Source organism: Castor canadensis, chromosome 19, assembly GCF_047511655.1.
Source record: "Castor canadensis chromosome 19, mCasCan1.hap1v2, whole genome shotgun sequence".
In the NCBI taxonomy this organism is placed as follows: Eukaryota; Metazoa; Chordata; class Mammalia; order Rodentia; family Castoridae; genus Castor; species Castor canadensis.
Window position 1 is genome coordinate 43,944,106 of NC_133404.1, and position 24,808 is coordinate 43,968,913.

Sequence of the window (24,808 nt, forward strand, 5' to 3'; positions counted from 1 at the left end):
GAGGAATTTCCAGCCTCTAGTGCCTGTGACTTCATTGGAAGCGGTCTTTGCGGACGACCCAGTTCAGTGAGGCCATTAGAGTGTGCTAACCTTATCTGACCAGTGTCCTTGTGGGCAGGAGTTGCACGCACAGGGAGACTCCCTGCCACATGAGTTTGAAGGCAGTCACCAGCAAGCCAAGGACTCCGAAAGACTGCCAGCAAACCCCTAAAACAGGAAGAAGGTGTGGAGCCGTGTCCTCCTCACGGTGCTTCAGAAGGACCAACCCTGCTACCTCCAGAGCAGAGACAGCAACTTTGTGTTATATAAGCCACCAGTCTGTGGATCTCTGTTCTAGTATTCCTAGCAGACTGACATTCGACCTGCCTATCTTTTGTGGACACAGCTTCTGTGGTCTGTTTTGTTTGCTGTCTCTAAGCCACAATAGTCCCACAATGGCCACAAATGAAGAAGCGTGTGACAGGGGCATTGGAGACAATGGTGGGATATACTTGGCACCCTAGAGAGCAGCCATCAAACTGCATGTAGTGTTTGTGGAGGGGTGACAGTGATGGAAGTCCTGTCTACAATGCAGGGTGAAAATCTGCCCTTCCATGTGGAGGAGCACTCAGTGAACAGAGGGAGAGTAAGGCAGTAACAAAATGACAGAATCAGGATGGTTCATTGAGCACTGTATCCTTTCAAAAGTACCCATCAGCCCACTTAATACATTTGCTAACTCACGGTGTCAAGGTTCACTCTCCCCTTTGCTGTTTGACTTTAAGAGGTCTCCTGTCCTCTTAACAGTTATGAGCAATTCTCAGAGCCTGGGGTTGTAGCTGTACAGTGAAGAAAACCTACAAAATTAAGGTATAAAAATCTGGGGTATGGATTCCAAGACTCTAAAAGGTGAACTTCCGCCACTTCCCCATTCTTCCTGCCACAGAACTTTTTGTTTTTAAAATGTCTTAATTATATATTTTTTAATTGTTGTGTTGGGTGGTGGTACATCCTGGCATTTACAAAAGCTCTTACAACATATCATAGCTGAATTCACCCCTCCATTACTCTCCTTTATCCTCCCCCCCATTCCTGGAATACTTTCATCAGGTCTCATTCTCATTTTTCCATTTACATTCATCTGTACACAGTACTTGCACTGTGTTCACCCTCCAAGGTTGGCAGCAAAACCGAGTGGAAAGTACAGCTGTTTCCCTGTAGCCCCTGAACCCACATGTGCACAGCTCCCCTGCTATCAACACCCTCCATCAGAGTGGCACGTTCGTTCGTTATGATAAAAAACCTCCGTCATACCCCGTCACCCCGCTCCAGAGCTGATATTAGGGGCTCACTCTTTGTGTTGTCTGTGCCGTTAAAAAAATTAAACCACAAAGCTATCCTTGCTGATTTCTGAGCCAGTGCTTTTATTTTCTTCATAAAGGTATCCAGGGACACAGGGTAGAAATTTCCTCCCAGCTCTTCTGGGAATCGTCTTCATCAGACTCTTTCAAGCTTGGCTTAGTGGAAACTCCTTCTAGACGCTGGCAGATGGTGAATGTGTGTCCGTGTGTAGTGCTTCACCGAGACCCAAGAGTCTGAGGCCAGGGTCGCCCACTTCCGTGGCTGCTCCCCACTCCCGTTCCTGTGTTTGTGCCGGTCCTTTCAACTTTCTTGACCTGACAAGTTCCTACTCTTGCTGCAGATTCAGCTCAGAGTTCATCTCCTTAGGAAGACTTCCTGGACGCCCAGACTCAGGGTCTTACCCTGTACTGGGCTGCAATCTGTTTTTACACCTTCTAATATAGAGAGTGTTAAAATTCAGGAAGACAGACACAGTCGTTCATCAGTGTCCTCAGCCCGCAGCAAACTGCCTCAGGGAATTGCAGTAGATGTCCTATCAACGGTGACCCCTGTCCAGGGAAGAGACCAACCCCGTGAAGTTACAGAGGGATTTGAACATGCAACACTGTCAGGGTGAGGGAGCGCTGTGGTGTTACCCACTTTAGGAATTTATTAAAATGCTTGGTTTTGGTTTTTTCCTCTATTTCCCATGTCTTCCCATTTACAATACAGATCAGGCACAGGGCCTGGGTTTTCCCTCCTCTTCCCATACAGTTGGACTAAGAACACAGCTGTGGTATGCACCAGGAGGAATAAAATGCTCTTTTCCAAAGAAAATTGGGTATAGGAGTGACTTTGTGAAAATCACGTTCTTTCTTTCATGTTTTATTAGTGCTGCACAGAAATACAAAATTTCAAATACCATGTTTTTCACTCATAAATGCAAATATAAGAACAAATTACTTTGAAATAACTAGCAGTATTTTAACCAAAATATTATGAATTTAAAAGACTAAAATTCACTTTATGCTAAAATAAATCAGATTCTTCCAGAGCTGAGTCATTGGTTGTGATACACAGGCACAGTAGGACTCATTAGGAACTTTTCAGCATTTATAAACACTCACTGGCCGGCATTGTTCCTGGTTCCTGTCTTTCCTCTCACACGAGGTGGTGAGAAAGACTTCACTCCACGCTGGGCCTGGCTCTGCAGCTCATCGACATGGCCACTGGGTGAGTACCTGAGGTGACCCTGGAGATTTCTTCCGGGTCATAAGCCCTCACAGAGCCACTCTAGCAGGTACTTTTTCCTTTCAAGGTCTCTCCGGTCCCAGCTCTCCATCCTTGAGGTCGCGAAGCCGCACAAGGCGAGCTGCACAGTGCAAGTGCGCACGACTCTCACATCTGAGGCAAATCAGGTTCTCTTGCAATCTGTGCTGCAGGGCAGCACCTGAGATCTGAGTAGGTGATTATCCCAATTTGGAAAGGCAAACACAGGCAGGAAGGGTCGTTGAGAGATTTACGAGCCGTCCCTTACACAGGTACTGTTACTTACGGATTAAGATGTACTAAATGCTCTGATTCTCCAAACGAGCTTTCTGTAAGGTGGGCAGAAGGGATCCCCTTTAAAAAATGAAGGCACAGAGCCTGGAGACATGAGTCACTTGCCTGTGATGGCACAAATTGGAACTGATGGTATTAGAACTTGAACTCAAGTCTTCAGTTCTGGCCCCTGGAGCTTTTCCCTGGCATGCCACGGTGCCTCTTGCTAACCTGGACAGGGTGAGGACAGCACAGCAGACTCAGCACCACCAACCAAAGCTTGACTTGGTGGACCCGGGTAGATGTCTTGAAATCTGAGGAAGATGAGCCCTATTCTCTTTGAGGGGGAAGCCATGTGTCCTTTTCAATGTTGCTCTAGATAGTTTCAAAGTACTTGATAAATGTCAACTGGTATGTGAATTACCATACAAATGCTATCTGTATAAACAAAAGCAGAAGTGATAATCAACACGCCATCAAACAGGACGTAGGGTGTTGGGCAGTTCTGACGGGAAGGCACGAGTCAACCTTCAGAAACGCACGTTAAAGAACGATCTTGGTTGAAACATAAGTACCAAATGGATTTTTAAATTCTGATTTCATATAATACATTTTCCAATTTTGTTTAAACAATAAAAAAATGATTTGTTGTATCTGTCATAAATTAGTTTTCACTACAAAAATCGTGTTTCCCTTAGAAAACCAGCATCGTGTTAGCTTCCTTTTAACCGTGAGCTGATAATTAGGAGACTTTCACTGTGGGAGCAATCTTTCGGAAGAATTTATGACCTTGGGAATTTGAATTTTCAAATACATAACCTGGAGGAGAGGCATAGCTGGCTGGGCAGATCTCCTGCTTCTTCGGTGTGTACTCCACAGAGTACATGGTGACACCACCAAATGGAGCAGAACTCTTGGGAGCGGCATTTAAAGGCTTGCAGCTCTCTGTGGGAATCAACTCGTGTGGCACGTAGTGAGATCTGAAAGTGCTCAAGCCCTCGAATTTTCCAGACGGGCTGGGAATCTGATGCTGCTGCCTGATCAGTCCTCGACGGCAACTTTCCCAGGCTGGAAAGTCCTCCTTCGTGGTGCTTGTTCCTTGGAAAGGAACACTGTGTTTTCTTCTGTGAGAAGCAGGCCTGATGGGAGCAGCTGGGCTGGCCTGACAAGGGGCGTGGTCCAGGCGGTTGGTGGTATTCAACTGCACGCTCCCCGCAGGTGGTACATACTCTGCCACCTTCCTGACTTCAGTTGGTGGGAGTTCCCACGGCTGGAAGCTGTCACGGAATTCAGTGCTTCCTTCAAATCGAGCATCTTGGGTGGCTCTGATGGAGCCAGGTCTGCAGATTTTTGCCATTTCACCAAAAAGGCCCTGAAAGTCATTCTGGTGAGTTGTGAGACCCTCAAAAGGTTGGTCAGGGGGCTTGTAAGCGTCTTTTGGCTTTGCAAACTTGACTTCTAGCTGCAGAGGGACATAATCAATGCGATGACTTGTATCACCATTAAAAGGGGCCGTGGTACGTTTGATCACAGGGGAAGGTTTACAACTTTGCACAGGATTTATCTCCTGAGGAACATAGGCATCCTGAAATGTAGTTGAATTTCCAAATTTCACAGTTGGGGGATAGTAAGATTGTTCCGGTTTACAAAGTTCAATTTTCTGAATGGTCCAATGTCTATAATCATCTTGAAAAAACAAAACAACAAAACATTTTAAGTGTTGAAGAAAACAATGGTTTTCTAAGAATCATGACTGACCTCTCCTTGCCAAGCATTTCTTCATTGTCTTTAGAAATCAAAACACTAGCATCAAGTATGAGATTCCTGATTCCCCTCAGATCTGTTTTCTTCTTCCTTTCTACCTTCTCCTGCCTCCCCACTTTAGTTCACTTACCTTTTCGCTTCCAGCCTCATCTGACTACATACAAGGAAGGCACATCTGAGCCTTGTGGGGGCTAAGTATGGAAAGCCAAAAGGACTGTGTTGTAGGTGAGTGCAGAGTTTGGTAAATGATGCTAATAGCCTCAGGAACTGGTTAGAATTTTCACTATAACAAAAAGTGCTAGGTGAGCCTTACCATCCAAGTTTAAAGTCATGTCAAGTGCCCTTCCATGTGGGCTTTGGAGGGAAGGACTCCTCCAAGGAGAGATGCCAACTGCACGATACTCTCTGAAGCCAGGAAGATGCTCGGATTCCACTCTATCTCCTATTTAAGGCATTCTCAGGAGGCAGAAAAGTACCTGGGGCCAGGGACCTAACCGAGTGCTGTCAAAGTGTTTAGAACTGTGCGTAGAATTCAGAAGTGAGCATCAGCTCATTGGAGCTGAGACCCGAGACTCAGAAGTCCACTAACAACCCTGCTCTCCGCAGTGTCCTCAGACCACAGATGGAAGACCGAAGTGTTTATATTTCAACTGAGGTTATTGGTAGTAAGCTGAGCAATACAATAGAACTGACTTCATCCAAAATACCTATCTCCAAATACCAAAAATTAATTTATAAAAGACATTTTTATGCAAGATAATGTGTTGGAATATGAGCTAATGTCTAGGACTGTCTACCGGAATACCCAAATCTTGAGAGATTATTATGTAGATACCTCCTTTAAAGAGAAAAATTCCTCACCCATAGACACTTCTGCCAAGATTGGGACAAAATGATTAAGAAACTGATGTCTGGATGAGCGTGTACCTCACCCAAGAGCAGTCACTCTTTAGCTTTGTGGAGACTTACTAAACAGTGGCAAGAAAAAGTGGTCTTGTTTTGTGAACCGAGGTGGAGAACAAAGAGCCAGATGGAGGAATCTAAAGAAACTCCATAGGTAGAGCTGGAGAGCTACAGCAGGCTCAAGTTCCAGTCAAGCAGACCCATAAGGAGACAGCAGACAACAGAGAGGAGGCCAGTTGCAGAGCGCAAGGTGAGCAGGTGGATGGGGAAGGAATCGCGCTCAGTGGAGATGAAGCAGCCTCCCCTCCAGCTCCCTGGTCCCCGGCTTCCCACGTCCACAGGGAGCTTACCACAACAGCTCCTGCTCTGGAGCTGCATGAGGGAATCTGTTCTTCCCAAGCGAGAGCGGAAAGGTACAAAGCTATTTTGCAGTAACTGGAAGGAAACCAGGGGTGTGCCTGGTCCTCTAGAGTGGCACACAGTCATTCGGCCACAGTGACTGAGAGCAAAGCCATGCTCGTTATGAGGAAGCAGAGGACGGTATTTCTCCCTCTCCAAACCAAGTTCGGCTCTTGGAGACCAAGATGAGTTCTGACAGCATAGATTAACGTGAATGTCACATCTCCATGACTGCAGAAAACTTTAAGTGGGTATTTCTGTTTGTAGATTCTGCACCTCAGGAACGCTTATTCAGTGTTTACTGTGGAAATTGGCAACTTTTTTTCTGTAATAGCCAGAGAGGAGACGCTTGGCTCTGAGGGCCACAGAGGCCACGATGCATCTGCCCAGCTCTAACAAGACAGCAGGAAAGCAGCCGCGGCCATCCGGACATGAACGAGCATGGCGGTGTCAATACAACTTTACTTCTAAACAGAGATGGTGGCTGGACTTGGTCCACAGACCACGGTTGCCTTTAAGTTTAAAACATGTATTTTTACTCAATCACAATCTACAAACACACACCACGTAATGCCAGGGACACGGGACACGTTCTCTGAAATGCACCCTGAGGCCATTCTGTCACCCTTGCTTGGACCATCAGAGCGCGTACCACTGTATCCTTGTTGACTGAATTGTTGTTACACAGCACTGACTGGTCTAAGAACCTTACAGTTCCTACCTCTTACCTTTTTTTGGTAGTACTGTGGTCTGGACTCGGGGCCTTGTGCTTGTTATGCAGTGCTCTACCAACCGAGGCACCTCCAGCCCTTTTCATTTATTTTTCAGAAAGGGTCTTGTGTTTTTGCCTGGACCAGCCCTGCACGGCGATCCTCCTACTTCTCTGCCTCCTGAGTAGCTGGGGTCTCAGGCATCAGCGCTATGCCTGGTTCCTTGGTTGAGACAGGCTCTTGCTAACCTTTTGTGCAGGCTGACCATGATCCATAAACTTCCCAGTCTCTGCCTCCTGAGTAGCTGGGATTATAGGTGCAAGCCACTGCACTGGTTGCTACCTCCCATTTTTTGTGCTGCTGTTATACTTTTAAGTTTCACACTTGGTACAAACACACAAAATATTACCACTTTTTGCTCCAGAAAAGTCAAGACTAACCTTCTTTTTAACTCCATTTCTGGGAATCTTCATTTCTTTATTTGGAGCAAGTTTCTGACTGGTATCACATTCCTGCTACCTAAAGAATTTCATTTACAGTTTCCTGTAGTGGAGATCTGATTATGGTCCTCTCCGTTTTACCTGTCTGAGGAAGGCTATTTACTCATGCAAGATCTTTCCACTGGGGCTTGAATGTGGTAGGTGGGTCCCCCTGAACCCTCAGCATTTTAAAGATGTGACTGCATTGTCTTCTGACAAAGTCCGTGTGTTTTCTCCTTGCACCTCTGTATGTAATGTGCCCTTTAGTCCCTTGGCTGCTTTAAGGATTTTCGCATTGTTCACCTTTAGCAGCCTGAATGTGATCTCCTTCTGTTACTCTCTTCTTTTCATAAGCTTATTCCGTGCGGGCTCTCTAAACTTCTCGCATCTGTGCTTTGACGTCATGCCTTGTTTTGGAAAAATAGCTCCATTGTGTCTTCAGATACTCCTGCTATCTTGCTCTCTTTCTCTTCTTCTGGGACTCCAAATGCACACGCTAGGCCCTTTCAGGTGTCCCACAGCACCTGATCCGCTACGCTGGCTCTGTTTCTGCTTCATTTTCTTTACCCTCGTACTTTGGCTGATGAAATTCGTCTCCCTTGGCTGTGATGTGTCCACAAGGGCCCTCTTCTTCCGTGTGTGTGTGTGTGTGTGTGTGTGTGTGTGTGTGTGTAACTAGGAACTGAGCTCAGGGCCTCCTGCTTGCTCTGACACTTGAGTGATTTTCAGATAGGGTCCTGGGCCGACACTGCCCTGACTGGCTTTGAACTGTGCTCCTCTGTCTCCACCTCCTGAGAGGCTGGGTCTATGGCGTGTGCCACCACAACCAGCCTTGGAAGGCATTCTTTACTGAGGGTAAAGTTTTTCCGGCTACTTCCATTTCATTTTTTATTTTCCATCTGTTCATTATGTTTTCCGCCTTTTCCATGACAACTTTTAACTTTAATCATACTTTTGAAGGGTCTGGGGTTTGAACTCAGGACGTTGAGCTTGCACAGCAGGCGCTCTACCACTTGAGCCACTCCTCCAGTCCATTTTGCTCTGGTGATTTTGGAGATGGGGGTCTCAGGAACTATTTGCCGGAGCTGGCCTCGAACCTCCCAAGTAGCCAGCATTGCAGCCGTGAGCCACTAGTGCCCGGCTAGTCATAATTTTTCAATTCCTTGATAGGGATTTAATGGTTGCACTATCTGGATCTTTCTGAGCCAGTTTTGCTGCATCTCTTGGCAATCCATTCTCTTCACTTTCCTTCCACTCTCTCTCCTTCTCCTCCCCCTTCCCTTCCTTTGCCCCCCCCATTGCTTCCTTTTCACTTTCTTTTTTCTTCTTTATATCATTTGCATTTGAAAGCTGTACATCGTGTATAGCACAGATAGTAATACTTATATCCAGAAATGGGTAGCACATGTCCATCTGCCCGGTATTCAGTCCATTCAGTGGGGTTAAGTCAGTTCACCCCAAGGTGAGTTAAGTCTGGGTTCACTGTTGCTGTACTGGCCTCAGTGACCTCCACCTTCAGATCCCCTCAGGGTTCTCTTGTGCTCCGCTTGGAGGCTGGCTTGCTGGAGGGGCTCCTCACTGTCTGCTCCAGCTTTACTTTCGGCTTTCTCGTCACACTTGCAGTTGAGAGGATTTCGCTCTCGGCTCTCCCCTTTCCCATGGGTAGACTGGCAGTGTTATGCAGTGCTTAGCAACATGGTGTTGGGATGCTCTGCTGTTGGCACCCAGCTTCAGATTCAGGCAGGCCCTGTGCCACTGGGTCTCAGTGCCCATCCCTCTCCTGATGCAGCAGGCCTCTGGGGATTGCTCCCAGGACAACCTCCTGCTCCTCTGCCAAGTAGAGGTCTTGTTTTGCTGGTTCTTTTTCCTTTTCCTTTCCCCAAGCTGCAATAGACACTCACATTCTCACTGTGTGCTAGACTTCTGGTGCTCCCACAGTGGGACAGTGGTTTTGTTCTGTGGGCACATGCATTCAGTGGAGCTCCTTGTCTTCCCAGGGACAATGGCCAGGCCTCTTCCATGCCTGCACCACTGTCAGAAGCACTCTATCCTTTGGTGCCATCTTTCTGTGGAGCACACATTGGGTGTTCAGAGAGAGGAGTCCATGAGGGGTTTTGAACCCCCAGTGTCTCTGGAACTCTAGGACCATCTACTTTCACTCAGCCTTCAGCAATTTTTTTTAAATGAAAATTTTATTTATCTGCAAGCCAGGAAGTCTTCATCCCATGAATGCCCTACTCCAGGTGGGATGGCGCTTGATTCCTGCCTCAATGTGGAGGTGGTTTCCCTTATTTTTCAAGCTAGAAGGTTGACCTGTGATCTCAGATTTCCAGAGGACTCATGAACATTTATGACCTCATTCATGATCTGCCTTGTTCTTGATAGACTGAGAACAGTATTTCCACTCTGCTGCACCTGACTTGGGAGCCGGAAAACCTGGATTTTTCCTTATCATAAGGTTTTAAATTACACTTTCAATTGTACTAGTTCAGTTTCTTTGACAGATATAGGACTATTTTGATCTTATTTCTTGTTCGTTTTGATAAGTTGTATTTTTCAAAGAAGCTTTCCATTTATATATATATATATATATATAAATGGAGTGTATATATATATACATGTATATATATACATATATATACATGTATATATATACATATATATACATGTATATATATACATATATATACATGTATATATATACATATATATATATATATATATGTATATATATATATATATATCTACACACACACACTCTTGGTATCAGCTTTTAAATGCCTTTTAGTGTACGGAGAACCAATCTTTGAGTTTTAGTCAATGTTTAGTTTTTTACATTTAGTGTAACGAATGGTCTAGTCAGGCTTTAGCTGATTGTGTCACCACTTGCTTTTAGATTTCCTGATGCCCTTTATTTCCTACACTCCTCTGAATTAATAAAGGGTATTTTTTTTTTGGTGGTGGTGGGGTTTGAACTCAGGACCTCATGATTGCTAGGCAGGTGCTCTACTGCTTGATCCCTGGCAGCAGTCCTCAATAAAGAGCATTTTTATTATTCCATTTTTCTCTATTGGAGTTTTAATTACAATTCTGTGTATTTTTTAAATAAAAATGCAAATTTTGACATATAGCAGGATCTTTCTGGCTCAAATTTAAGTTGATATTTTCACTCCTTCTAGAACAGAAGAACTTCTAAGCAGTTTAATTTCCTTGACATCCTTCTTCCTTCTGTGCTAATGTCCTTATGTGTTGTACTTTTACATTTGTGTGAAAATGTAGTCATCACTGTGACTTTAAAAAAAATCAACGTTGTTTTGTAGCATGGCTATGCTGTCAATGAATTCTGTTTTTGTTTGAAAACAATTTTGTCTTGGTTCTTAAAGGATGTCTTCTAGATGTAAAATTCTAGAATTCACTGGATTTAGAATTTTAGATTTTTTTCCCCTTGCAGCATTTTTGAAAGATGCCATTCCATTGTCTTTTGGCTTCCATAGATTCTGCTGAAATGTCAGAGTTTCTTTCATTTTGTGGATAATGTGTACTTTTTCTCTCAGTACGTTTAAGAATCCATCTTTATTTGCTCTTCAGAGGCTCGAAGACAGTTTCCTAGTGATGGTTTTCTCTGTGCTTGTGTACTTTGGTCTTTTGAGCTTCTTGCATCTGTGGGCTGATTCTACCATCAGTTTTGGAAGTTTCTTGACCTCTATCTCCTCAAACACTTCCTGGTTTTTATCTGGGTCTCATGACATTTTGCTTTACACTGGGTATTGTGTATGAGAATCACAGAATTTAACCAGCATTATTTTCAACAGGGAGAGTCTGCTCTTTCCGGTATTAGCAGATCGGACATGGGGTAGACCACCTCAATCCAACGAGGAACTGAGCTACAACAGCATCCCAAGGCATCTTCAGTTTAGACACGGTCTTTCTCTAGGTTCAAATGCTTCAAGAACAAAACTAGAGCTGTGTTTGTGTCAGGGCCTTCATTCTGGTGGGACTTTGTCTCCTAATCCAAGTAAGTCTGCAGGATCTTCTTGGGTTTTCTAATGCATTCTCTCAGCCCACCATGTCCCCTAAACATTCAATGTCTGTCACATAAAGAAAACCACCCATGAATGGGGTTCCTCTAGATTCCAATTTGCCAGACCAGTTCACACTGTGTCCGCTGGTCCCCTCTCCCTTGTAGAGTGACTCTGCTGGTGCCATGTTCAATCCTCAGAGCTGGCCACACTTGACAAACATGCCCACAGATGTACATAGTTGGCTCTTTCAGCTCACTTAGGGAGCAACCCCTTACAGCTTTCTGATGCCATTACAAATATTTTAAACATTTTAGACTTTTTTCCAGTTGCAGTAGCAGAGAAATGGTTTACTGCCATCCATTACCTCTTACCTGCAGCAGAACTTAAAACATTTGTGATGGCTATGAGAACATCACGAGGCCCCTTGGCCTGGTACAGGTTGGGTATGACTCCAACCTAGATTTACACAACTGCACCACAAGCTCTCAGCCCTGAACCCCCCTGGCTCTTACCAGGTCCACTGAAGATTCCTTTTATTTTTTTGGTGCTATGATTTTTTTTTTTTTTTGCTTATTTCACACCAGCTATTGTAATACCCCTTCTCTTTCTGCACACATATATCCACTAGACTCTGATGTATTTGTAGGCTACTCTAAAGTCATATTTTGTCAATGCATTTTTTTTTGAGACAGGATCTTACTGTGTACCCCAGGTTGACCTTGAACTTGTTATGTAGATGGACTATTTTTTAAATGATGATCCCATCTTCCAAAAGTAAGAGTGTTCTAAAATCAGATAGGTTTTTGTAAAGAACTGGTCCTACATTGCCCAGCTGCTACTACTCTTCCAGGTCAGTTGCCAGCAGCAGGAAGGTATTCTCATGTAAGCCATGCAGGTCTTAGAGGAGCAGGTGCCCTCTGGGGCCATCCACCATTGTCTGCCAGGGTAAGCCTCTCTTATTCTGAGGTTCGGGATCAGGAACCATCCGCTTATAGACAGAACTTACATCCTCCACGCTAGCCTGCCTCAGTATACAAGTGTTGGCTCTCTTATCTCCTAACTCCTTTGCTGCATAGTTTCGCTTGGAAATTGGAGAAGAGTTGCTATTTATCTGACTTTTCAGAGCCCCAGCATTCACAACAGAGTTTCAACTCATTCTAGAGTAGGAAGAAAGGGACAAGACCAGCTAAATGTGACAAGGTGACAAATGCAGCATTCTTGTTCAATGGCACCTTTTGATTGTTATGTGTGTTGAGTCATACAAAACTTAAGTACAGCTGCATTTGGAAAAGAACTCAGGTTTCTTAACTGTTCATCAGGTTTGGATTTTTGCTATAAAATACTATTTTCACCAAAGAAAAGAAGGTTCTTTCCTAAACCATGGGAGCTAAGTATGGCAGCACACCCAAGTTATAGCATGAGGCAGATTTCAAAGCGGGAAGTTTTAGGCTTTTGGCTCCTTTGTTTTGAAGTGGCAGGTTACCTTGATAGGTTGGGACAGTGTCCAACTTTCCTTTTTTAATTTGCTGTCTTTCCAAAGGCCGGACTATTGTCACAGGTTGCACTTTGTAGGAATTAAAATCTTGTTTGTAGGTAGTACCAAAATCAATCTTGCCCTGCTTGGGTTTATATTCTTCTGGTATGTGGCGAGGCTGTTTGACTATTTCATAAGGGCGGTAATCTGACCTGAAATATATATTTGAAACATAGTCTCACAAGCTCTTTTATTTCAATATTGAAAAATTCAAAGTTTGTTCTTACCTGAAAAATCTGACAAACTATATAGATGAAAGTGGTTGATAATTTGAAAGAAGTGATTGAATTCCTTTATAAGGTCCCATCTAATGATTAAGTAGCTTAAGAAAAGTAAGATGTCAAACAGCCTGGTTTTTAAAATATCAAGACAACAGGTCCTCAGTTAATTTCATCCTAAATAAATAAAACTCTCAAGTAATTGAAATTTTCTAATGTGGAAGGAAATCTCAGGTGAAAGGCTTAATGAACCTGCAAAGCTTTGAAGATGTATCTCCCCGCATCACTTTGTCAGAATCTTACCCAGTGGGTAAGAGTCTAGTGAACCCCTTGGACACACTTTTTCCTTATGGAAGTCATGCTGCCTTCCTGCTCTCTGTTAATCCATTAAATGATCGGTAACTCCGGCCTTCATGTAGAAATCACATGCATTCTGTCTCAGAAGCTCTTGCCATGGAGAGCCAGGTGGAGATCTAGCCAGTGGGCATTACGTAGTGTGATGTGCAGAGGTAGTTCTGCAGACACTGAGGCAGGCAGGGGACAGAGAAGTCCGGATTCAGACTGATCAGAGTGCCTGGGCCCAAATTTTGTCTGTCACTCCATGGCATGCCCTTAGTAACCTGTCTATGCCTCTGATAAATAAAATGGGACAATATCATCTGCCTTGTAGGGTTGTCTTAAGGACACACACTTTCTCAGAAGAACACAAAAGCACATGAAGGGCGACATGTCAGCGAGGACTGTTACTGTTCCAAGTCTGCACAGACTACACTGTCTTCTGGATTCTGCTGGCTATGCCACTCAATTTATTATTAAATTATCTTTTATTAATATTTGCTGCAGATGTCTATGAGCTCCAAAAAAACAGTGAAAACTCCCTGAATCCCTTCTTCTGTTTACAATGTAACTTCCTGGACTGGCCGACTCCATTCTCTCACCTCCTTCAGCCTTCCTCTTCAAGCCACTTCCATGTGGTTTCCAGCATTCTCACTTCCCTACTCAGCTCCAAGGTCTGCACTGACTTCTATGTGATTTAACCCATCAGACATTTTAGTGCTTACCTCACTTGACCTCTAGCCGTAACTGACATATGTCCAATAGGACATATGACAACATGCCCACATCCTCTATTTCCAGGAAGTTCTCCCTTCCTGGCTTCCTGATTGTTTCTTTTCAGTCTCCTTTGTGACCTCATCCACCTCCACGAACGTTGAGCTCCTCATGAGTTGGGCCTGTGCATTCCCCTCTTCTCTTCCCACGTTCAGTCTTGAAGACAACTTCTCTAACTCCCACTAACAGCTAGTGAAACAGCTCCCAAATCCACACCTCGGCTAGGTCTCTTCTGGGCTCCATGCCAGTCATCTTCACGGCCTCTTGGACACTCATGGCGCCTCAACTCAGCACACTCCAGACCAAGCTCGCTGTTTCTCCTCAACATATCTGGCCTTTCTGATTGTTCCTTATGCTTGTGAATAGCATCGCCACATCTTCAGGTCACATCCGGAAACCAAGGACTCACCTTTACACCACACCTCTCATCAGCTTCTGCCAACTTTGCTTCCTAAATCTCTCTCAAACCTTACCACTTCTCTCCTCCACCAGTGTTCAGTGCTTTCCTAACAGCTCATCTGAATGGCTTCCTAAACTCCACACACCTGCATAAACTTCTATCCTCTCTGCAAGCTTGTCTCCACAGGGGCTTGTTTTCTCTTTCACCTCCATGTCTTTGTTACCTCCTCACTCCACACCCCCAATAACAAGCAGAATGCAAATCTTTAATGAGTTGATCAGAAAATTAAAGTGGGATTTCCTTTCTTTTTTCTTCTTTCTCTCTCCCTCCTTCCCTCCACCCTTCCTCCCTCCCTTCCATTCTATTGGTGCATATTCATTGTTATATTTCCACATATGCATGTAATATACTTTGATCAAATTCACCCGTCACCCTTTCTCACACACCCCTTTTAACTCCTTTTAAGTGATTCTCAGTGGTTGTGAGGACACAGACAAAATCAAATGACCAGAAGCTGGACCTCACTCCCTTTCCTAGCTTCGCATCGCACCTTGATTTCTCTGGTCTAGCTGACTTTTGCGAGTGCTCCACTTCCCATGCTCCTTCCTGCTTCCTCCTTTTCCTCTTAATCCAGTTAACTGCTTAGCATCCCTTAGGTTTTAGCCTTTTTTTTTTTTTTGCGGTACTGGGATTTGAACTCAGGGCCTTCACCTTGAGCCATTCTACCAGCCCTTTTTTTTGATGGATTTTTTTCGAGATAGGGTCTCAAAAACTATTTGTCAGGGCTGGCTTCAAACTGTGATCCTCGTGATCTCTGCCTCCTAAGTAGCTAGGATTATAGGCGTGAGCTACTGGCACCTGGCTCAAGCGAGGCCTCTTGTTTTAGCCGGTAAGGTACCTGGTGCCTATCCGTCACCATTTTCTACTTATTCTGAGTGATGTCTTCATAGCCTCCACTCAGCTGTAAACCTGTGAGATCAGAGATCCCAGCTGCTTTGCTCACTCCACACCCCAAGTGCCCAGAGTGGTGCTGATCTTAGTAGGTGTCTATTTAGTGGGTGGATAGAGTAGAAATCACCTACCTTTCTTCCCAAGACATGACTTGTTCTTTGCTCTTCACAAATAGCAGCTATTGGGGAACAGGCTAAAACAACAGTCAGGAAGTGGGAAAATCAGGGAGAAAGTGGAAAGAAAGTTTAGAAGTCTCAGTTTCTCTGGTTAGACTAAGTGTTAGAAAATATACCTCCAGACCCAAAGCAACATTCTGGAGAGAAGTAGTTAAGGAGTGAGTCAGTCTTATCCATTTGATATATCCCAAAACATCTAACATGGCCGTAGCCCTATGCCCTTATGGCAGACTTCCTGCCACTCTGACAGTCACCTAGTTGTGCTACGATAAAGCTTTAGAGGATCCAGATTCTTGTGCCCGTTCAGACACCTGTTCCTCGCACAGTCTCTCCCTGCCTCATACAAGAGTGCAGCATGACACCTTAGCCTCTGTTGCACTACAGATAAATCGCCTCTTTACTTCTAAGACAGTATGATCAGTGAGAGGGAGTTGAGCATGCGTTCCAAGCTCATAAGGCCAGGCTCCTGGAAATGCTGCTAGCTTCCCAGTGGAAAGACAAAGAAACTGAAAGATGATAATCGAAGAAATGACATTTTTAGTTTTATTGACACATTTGGACTTTTGGATCCCTTAATTTTTATTTACTTGTTTTTAATCTATTTACTATGAAGGGCTACTTGAACAAGTCAATTGGGAAAACCAAGAAGTGAAAAACAGCTGCCTTTTAAAAGAACCACTTGGCAGGTTAAACTTTCTTAATCTTAACACTTGGAACTGGTTAAGAGCAAAGCCTTTTTCCAATAAACGTGAGCACTGTGACATTTATTTCAAATCTCCTGGCTCCCTGAGAACCACTAAGGCACGAGGGAAGTGAGAGGTTGAAGTGAAGGGTGAGGGGCAGCTGTTCCCACTTCTTACCTTCGGCCATAGCCATCTTGTCTATCTGACTTTTGCTCCCAGACCGCACACTCTGGGGTAAAGGTGCTCTGCTTTATATTCCATGTCATCCTAGAGAGCAGCCCAGTGCAGGAGCGCATGGTGGGAGAATCTCCACAGTGCTGTCAGAAACGCAATTCCTGGCCCTCACTCCCTATCTACTCCCTTGGGAGGGATCTGGAAGGCGCACTGCTGACACCTGGAGATGACCCAAAGCCCACCAGGGCCTGAGAACCATGGGCAGCCTTCGGCTCAGTGAAGGAGCCACACCTGCAGAAGCAACTTCTCACCAAAGCAGGGCTCTGCGAGGGTTGCAGGAAACAGTAAAGACAAGTCGTAGGCTAAAAGCTTGGCGTTCTCCCCCTTTGCTACACAGGAGAGCTCTGCCTGGAATGATATGAAAATGGCTAACACCAGAAACAAAAGCTGGTGTAGGATACTTTTAAACCCAAGTCATAGAGATCCGGTGTGAGTTTCTTAAAAGCAGGAACATCAACTTTTTGTTATTTTATACTTTATACCTAAGATGGTGCCTTGGACACAGTGTGTGTATGCATTAACGGTTTCAATAAAATAATGAATGAAAAGGACCAAGCTACCAAGTGGACAAGGCCACAAAGAGGCCACAAAGTGACGCCCAAATGAGAACTTTAGGATTAAGACTTTCCATCACCCACCGAACAAATACTGGGTGCCCACTGGGGGCTGGCAGGCGCTGTACTAGGTTTCTGGCACTAAGCACAGTCCCAGCTGTCATGGAACCCTGAAGTAATGCGATGACAAGGAACGGGAACTCCCATGAGGGAACGGGCCTCACCTAAACACCCGTGAGGTGTCAAAGAAGACTTTTCCAAGGGATGGGTGAGTTGAGATCACAGATCGTGTGGGTTTAACTAGGGGAAGAGGGAAGGAGATTATAGGCATGGAAAATGGTGTCTTCAAAGGCCGTGAGACAGGGAGATCTGACCCTTTAAAGGACACGTGACATGGCCTAGGGCTTGGGCACATGAGAGTGAAAAGGCCATGCAAAGTGGACCACAGAAGCAAGTAGGGAGTGTCCACGCAGGAACTGTGGTGAGAATCTGGGTCACGTTAAACCATGGGAAAGTTAAGAGTATTTTAAAACAGAGACTTGATAAGATTAGGTTTGCATCCTAAAAAGATCACCTTGGCAGGCCAAAGTTCTGAAAACAGATCAGAGATGCCAAAAAACCGGAGCCCACGCAGGGCTACTCTCTCTGCCTTCCTCTCAGTGGTGGTAACAGTGGAAATACATAAATAAGAGATACTTTAGGAGGCTCAAAAATATCAACAGAACCTTTTATTTCCCTTTTTCTTCTTGTTAAACCTAATTCTCTTCCTGTTTTCCTCAAATTGTGACTTAACTAGTTCCTTGCTTCTTGGATTGGTTTGACTTAAGTCAACTAAGTAACTAGATTTAAATGGAAGGGAAACCTTATTAGGACCAGAAGAGTTGGGAGAAGGGTCAGTAAGGAAGACAGGTGTTCAATATTTACTTAAATGTAGTTATTCCTTCCATTTTCCCACGGCATGCTCGAAATTCTTGCTTGGGTTTAAGACTCTGAGGTGGAAGAACTTTGCCATACAGAGGATATTTTTCCAAATATTCAGTTGTAGGGCAAGACATGCCAGCATTCTCATAAATCCTTGTGGTTCCATGTGGACAATGATGTCGCCTGTGCAAACAAATAAACTGAAAGATTATGTTGCCTTAAAAAACATTTTGTGTGGTTACTGCATTTTAATCAGAATTCCAGTGAACTCAGACTTTCTAAGCATTCTAATGCAGCTTGCCTAGGAAAGAAACACTGTTCTGTCCACAATGGTGTTTATATCCTCATGTGCTGGAAACTGGCTTATTTTCTTTGTCAGCATTGGGGTTTGAACTCAGGGCCTCATGCTTGCTAGGCAGTTGCTGCTTGAGCCACTCCGTCAGCCTTTTTATTTATTATTTTTGTGGTGGGTATTTTTCAGATAGGGTCTCAAGAAGTAGTTGCCCAGCCTGGCTCCAAAACTCGATCCTACTGATCTCTGCCTCCCAAGTAGCTAGGATTACAGGCGTGGTCCACTGGTACCGGCTAGAAGCTGGCTTTGCTCTCAAAATTTAGTTTCTAGTTACACCACAGAAGCTGAAAAGCTAACAAGTGAATTTCCTAGGTCCCTTAAAGACAGGTTCCATATATAATTGAGGTTTCAGCGATTACGTGTACTTACAGGTAACAGATATAACAGATACATAACAGAGCTGCAGAAGGAGAGAGGCAGGGCCCTCATCATCGGTCTGCACAGACTGCAGTAGGGGCAAAGGCAGTTTGGAGCCAGCAGCTGTGGGCAGCCTCCTGGTTTGCAAGGCAAGTTCCTGACCCTGGCAGACATTGGTGGCTCTTGGGCCTCCACCTCAGCTGGGCTATTTTCTGACTGTGACAGAGGTTGCAGTTTGCTTGGCAGCCCAGTTCCATGTGAGATTTTTTAGGCACTTTCCTGGAAGCTTATTTTGAAAATGGTTTATTTTCCATTCTTCCAAATGAGATATATATATATATATATATATATATATATATATTTAGTTTTTGCCTAAATGAACCAGAGCAGATGATATTGCCCATAATGAAGAACCCTGACCAACTCAGTCAAGTACTGCATAATGAGACTCTGGTCAACAAAAAGCCACCTGTGTGTTGATGGTCCCTTAAGATTATGTCACCTAGTGACACCGTAGCCATCTCCATTTGTGCAAGTCCACTGTGGTGTTCATAGCAATGCCTTTCTTAGAATCATCTTTGCCCTTAAGTGATGCGTGACTGAACGTCACAGAAGCCAACAACGTGCAGCTGTTAAAGGGAATGACGCTGATCTTTACTATGCATGTTTAAGTTTGTAAACAGTCTAAAAAGTAGCTTACAGAACAGTTGTACAGCACACCCCTCTCTTTTTCGTTACAAGTCAAAGAAGCTAGGCATAGGTGCAAGTCAAAGACTATTTGTTATCTGTGGTAAAAAGGATTATTAAAGATTTTCACTACATTATAGATTTTGAGAAAAAAAGAGAGAAAATGCTTAAAAAACAAAATCCAAACAAATAAACAAGTAATATCACACCATTCTGAACTGAAAGGTGAGTTTCTTAAATCTGGTATTATGTGGGACCTCAAATCGTGAGGAAAGGGTTGACAACACAAGCCTAGGTGAAGGGGGGACCTGAAGGAAGGACATGCATGTGCTCTACAGGTGAACAGAGCCAACTGGGCCACCTGCGCCCAATGAACCCAGGAAGAGGAGGAGAGGGTACCTTTGCTGGGAGGGTGCAGCACCGCAGCACAGGGGGGTGGATTGCTGGGGTTCCAGGTCAGGAGAGGCAAGGAAGCCAGGAGCCAATGCTGAGGACACGGCTGTGGGAAAGCGTTGAGGTGACTTCGTGCCACACGCAGTGCGAAACTCTGATAAAAGCAGCGCACACAGGTCATTTGTGCACAGAGGTTCTGATGAGCTGCACTGACTTACAGAACCAGGCCATAGCTCTGGAATTTGTCATTATTTTTAGGTTTTTTTTTAATGAAGATAATACATTCACATTGTAACAAATCAAACAGTGAAAGTTTCCTATCTCCAAATTTCCAGTCCTTAGAAGAAAACTGTATTTTTATTTCTGCTTTTCAGTTTTGCTGGATGCTGTATGTGTAACACTTGCTAAATTTTCATTTTTTTAAGGTTCATGGAAGAGATGAAATCAGGTGTCCCAAGGGGAGACGAAGGGCAGTCATCTTTTTGGGTCATAAGAGGGAAAAGACGGTCTTGAACCAAAAAAGAAGGAAGCTGTAAAGATCTTCCTTCCTAACTCCTAACAAGGGAAGGTAAAAGACGAAGGGACAGCTGGGTATGGGGTGCAGGTCTATAATCCCAGCTGCTTGGGAGGCAGTTAGGAGGATTACAGTCTAAGGGTAGCCCTGGCCCAAAGTGTGAGACCCTATCCAAAAAAACTAAAAAAAGCAAAAGGACTGGGGATGAGGCTCCAGTGATAAGAGCACTTGCTCAGCAAAGTGCAAGGCCCTGGATTCAATCCCCAGTATTGCCAAAAGGAAGAAAAAGATGACAGGGAAGGGGACCTAAGAGTGAAGAACTTGCCCCATTCTGGATAGCATTCCATGAGGTGGCCCAGTCACGAAAAGGTTGGTTGAGCAGGAGCCCTGCCACAGTAGCCCCTGGCTTTGTCAAAGATTCTTATCCTTCAAGTGTAAGAATGAAAGCAGCAGAGACACTGCTCTGGCAGGCCCTACGTGAGCTCAGCAAGGGACATCTGCGTGGAACCCCTCACCACTGCTGGAAGCTGGGAGGGCAATGCCTCGTCTGTTTGGGTCATAATACTGCTTGAAGAGAGGGAGCTGGGCTGAGAATGTGGGTCAAGTGGTACAGCACCTGCCTAGCAAGCGCCAAGCATGAGGTCCTGAGTTCAAACCCCAGTGCCACAAAAAAAAAAAAAAAAAAAAGAAAAGAAAGAAAGAAAAGGGAAGTCCCCAACATAATGAAGCATGAAATCCTGATGGCTGGCTGGGGAAGGAACCTAGGTTTTATATAGATAGATAGATAAGAAAAACTTAAAAATTTTTTTACATTAGAGTTTTCAGATTCACACCTCAAATGTCACCTTTTAATCTACATCTAATCACAATATTTTTTATGGACGTGGCAGAGAAACTGCTTTCCATCCTTTGAAGAGGGCTGCAGACATGGAAGAAGTGCTTGGCATGTTCTGTTTACTGAGCCAATGGTGGCTTCGCCCTGGGTCCCTGAAGCTGGGGAGGAGAGGCCTGTCCACAGGCGGGGAGTGTCCCCAGGTGGGGAGGTGCTGGGCCTGAGGTGCCTGGTCCCCAGGGAAGCGGGTCTGCTGGGAGCAAAGACAGCAGCACAAGGCTTGTAGGCTGGCGGCCTTGCACACTGGCCTTTTTTTTTTTTTTTTCCTTAACTTTTTTATTAGTGTATAGTGGTTGTGCGGGGTTTCGCTGTGGTATTTCCATGTACACACATCGCACCCCGGCTGGGTCCTCCCCCCTTATTAAAGTGATTTAGGTCAGGTTTCGGTGTTGCATATTCACAGTGCACAGCAAGCGCTCAGCCAAACATTCACCCTCTTTCTCCAGCCTCCTCTCAACACCACCTGCCTCCCTGTCCGTCACTGTGCGGTGGGGTTTTGCCCGGTATCTTACCTGTGAATATATTGTACTAAAGGACTCTAACCCCCTCTTCTGCTCTTCCTTACCCTTTCCCGTACCTCGCACTGTTCGGCAGTTTTCAGTTGCACTCGGTTCTTTAGAAATTAACATCAGTTACTTTGTTGCGGGGCACGCACTCTCCAAAGGATCAGATTGCACACGGCCAGCCTCAGCCCACCGCTGCTCTGCACACGATACTTACCTGGCCCAGGTGCCCAGACAGGGAGTCTGGGGACTACAGGGCACGTTTTGTCCAGGGCCCAGGAAAGAGGCATCGCTGCGCCCTTGCCCTTCGCCCCGGAGCCACAGTGCGGGGTCCCCCAGTCGCCCCGCCCCGGCTCCTTACCCGCAGGTACAAATCTGACACAGACACCGGCTCCTCATGCTGGCAGCTCTGAGCTGAGTCGCCCGGCTTCAGCGCCTGCCCGTCGTCTAGGCAACCGCGGAATCCTAGGAGACGGACGCGGAGCCGGCTTCCGGTGACGTCAGACGCACGCGCGGTCAAAGGTCGTGCGTCGGCGTGTCTCCGCCCCCGTGCGCGCTCCGGCGTTCCGGGTCTGCAGAGCTCTGGCCGGCGCTGGCGCGTGAGGTGTCGTGGGGCGTAGTACTGGAGCAGGGCTGCTCGAGGGCCCCAGCGGGTGAGTTCGGACCCGGGGCCTCCTCCTCCAGTCCTCGGGCGGTCCCCGCGGCCGCCCGATCCCGGGATCCCCCAAAGAGAACGAATCGAGGGCCCCGCGGAAGTGAAAATGTGCAGCTAGGATGCCGCCTTTCACTGGGAAGGAATGAAAGATGGGCAGTGCACTTGCGTGGCTCGGAAGCGCGTGACCCACAACTTTTTGGGGCTCCAGGTGTTGACCTCGTGTGGGGGCGTGCAGGGTGGGGGGGTGTCATCCTCCCCTCTGCACACGACCCGGCCTCTGGTTGCCCCGCCTCTCGCCCATCGGCAGGTGCCTCTGCGCCCGGCCCCACAGCTGCGTGATTCATCTCAGCTGTGCGTCCCCAAGGGCGACGCCTCGCCCTGGCCCGGGGTTTGCTACATCCCTTCCGGTTGGGACAAGTCACAGCTGCCCCCAGCATCTGCTTTGCTTTCGCCGCGGGCTTGAGCCCTGGTGCCCCTTGTAAGACACTTAATTTTTAGTTACAGGAAGTGAAGAACCATGGTGCTCAACAGTGTGGACAAGGTGATTCAACTGCAGAAAAACACTGCGAACATCAGGAATATCTGCGTTCTGGCTCACGTGGACCATGGTGCGCGTCTTTAAATGGCTTGATTTCATTAGCAGCAGGCAGGCGTGTCTCTACATGTTTTAAAGGAGCGAAGCCGTTTCAGAGTGATGCTTGCTACGAAGCGAGTCTTCACTTCCTTTAAAAGTTTTTTTGGATGTCAGAGAAGCACGCTGTAAAAGGTTTGAAGTGGACGTAGGTAAACCAGAGCCTAGCATGCTTCTAAGGTAGTATTTCATTGTTTTTAAAGCAGAGCTTGAAGTTTTGTTAAAATACAGAGAATTTGTGAAATGGCTTTGCATGTAAGCGGCACTCTCTGTGTAGTGTCCTCAGAGCCTCTGGTATGTGATTAATTCATCAGCCAGTCATTGAGCTTTGCCAAGTTGAGGTATTTCTTCAGGTGCATCAGGAGGTAGGCGTTTATGAGGAGCGCACCTGCACAGCTGTAGAGGAGAGTTAGGGGTGACTAGGGCAATATGAGACAGACAAAAACGACTGTACGTTGTAAGGGTGGGAAGAACTGGAGGATCAGGAAGCAGGGGTGGGTTAAGAAAGCTTCATGGGGTAATAAAGATGACCCTTGAAGAGGGGCTCAGGATGACAGATGGGGACACCTTATATCAAGAGAAGAAGGAAGTCCATGTGGCCGAAGAGCAAGGACAGCTAGTGCACAGTGTGTGATCTATCTAGACATTGCTTGTGCTAGGCCTGCTCCTGGCTTCAGCCCCCTTCTGCTAATCACAGCACAGCCATTGCAGTAGGTATGTGAAGTAGAACCTAGTTATGGTCCTGAAGGTGGGGGAGTAGTAGACAGGTGTAGGAGGGAGGGAACCCAGTTCTTGAAGGTGGGGGAGCCCAGTTTCTGAAGGTGGGGGAGTAGTAGGTAAGTGAAGAGGGGTCTGGGTCCCTTCTGGTAGAGCTTTTCCTACTCACTAGGCATTAAGGGTTGTGCTGTCCCTCTGCGGTTAGACATCTGAGTTCAAAACTCATTTTCCAGTTCCTTTGCGTTTTTAGCATCGGTGTACAGCATGTGTAAAATAGAATGAGAACCGTACCTACCTGATAGGATATGAGGGTAGATGTGACAGAGAATCCCTTCATGTGAAAATGCTCACTACTGTTTTTATTATTATGCTGCACAGAGCCCTGAGGGGAAAAAGTAAGGCAGGGATGATGTGATCGAAGAGTAGCTTAGATGAGATGGCTGAAGTGCTTGGGAGGATCGAGAGGGAGGGGCGATGTGCTGGTGCCCTCGGTGTAAAACTGACCCAAAATGAGTTTGGAAATGGAAAGAGATTATGGATCATTTTAGGTGAAGCCAACTGAGAATGGGTTTTATTGACAGGCCAGTGACTAACCCTGTTCTGTGGGTTTTTATGATTATACTGCATACATTTCAAGGACATAAATTCTGATAAAAGTATTATTTTGTTTTGTGAATTAAATCCTGTGGAAAGTTAACAGTGTATGTGAATAGCAAATTTATTCTTTAAAATGGTCCTATCCTAGGAACCTATGATTCATTCCATTGATTCAGTAGAGTTGTTTATGAAGTAAATATCCAAGCTTTGTGCTGGCCCTAGACATTGGGCTGGGAATACAGCAAAGTCCCTACTTTCTTGGCACTTACTCCTAGGGTATCATATGCTCTCGATACTTGAATGAGTCCTGTGTTACTGGGATAGATGGTAACTCACGATAATCACATGGCAAACATGACAGGTGTTGAATATCTTTATATCTCTGGTTTGAAGAGTTGCATAGACTCTATGGTTTGACGAAGTTCCTAGAGTGCAGGAAGGACTTGCTTGAAGGAAACAAACCTCCTTTTGTTGAGCCTACCAAGCAGTGGGATTCGTGTCCTGGGCATTTTTAACAAGGTCACTTGTCCTACAACTACAAATCCTGTGGACTTCAGTGGTAGTGTATTTAGTGCAGGTAACTGTCAATG

General features: G+C 45.5%; 2 protein-coding genes and 1 pseudogene across 4 annotated transcripts in view; 1 reads left to right on the forward strand and 2 right to left on the reverse strand.

The window, feature by feature from the left end:
* Positions 1–1,387: 1,387 nt before the first annotated feature.
* Saxo2 (stabilizer of axonemal microtubules 2) lies at positions 1,388–22,158 on the reverse strand. Its single transcript, XM_074061605.1, has 4 exons — positions 21,980–22,158; positions 17,924–18,103; positions 12,623–12,825; positions 1,388–4,548 (listed from the first exon to the last, which is right to left on the reverse strand). Exons 1-4 carry the CDS (start codon positions 22,015–22,017, stop codon positions 3,605–3,607), a joined length of 1,365 nt encoding a protein of 454 aa, XP_073917706.1. The 5' UTR covers positions 22,018–22,158; the 3' UTR covers positions 1,388–3,604.
* Positions 2,028–2,133, reverse strand: LOC141419344 (small nucleolar RNA SNORA51; annotated as a pseudogene).
* Positions 22,142–24,808, forward strand: part of Efl1 (elongation factor like GTPase 1) — a 98,918-nt gene continuing 96,251 nt past the window's right edge. For all 3 annotated transcript variants that reach the window (XM_074061602.1, XM_074061603.1, XM_074061604.1), the window contains exons 1-2: positions 22,142–22,271; positions 22,772–22,881. In XM_074061602.1, coding sequence (XP_073917703.1) covers positions 22,791–22,881 — 91 coding nt within the window. In that variant the 5' untranslated portion in view covers positions 22,142–22,271; positions 22,772–22,790. The remainder of the gene's footprint in view (positions 22,272–22,771; positions 22,882–24,808) is intronic.

What these genes read in the sequence shown, in the direction of transcription:
- Saxo2 (XM_074061605.1), bottom strand. Translation starts at nt 22,017, where the DNA reads ATGAGGAGCCGGTGTCTGTGTCAGATTTGTACCTGCGG. An exon ending in GAAGGAATAACTACATTTAA is followed by an intron (nt 12,826 to 17,923) that starts GTAAATATTGAA and finishes TATATATTTCAG; the next exon opens with GTCAGATTACCGCCCTTATG. An exon ending in CACTGTCCCAACCTATCAAG is followed by an intron (nt 4,549 to 12,622) that starts GTAACCTGCCAC and finishes TGTTTTTTCAAG; the next exon opens with ATGATTATAGACATTGGACC.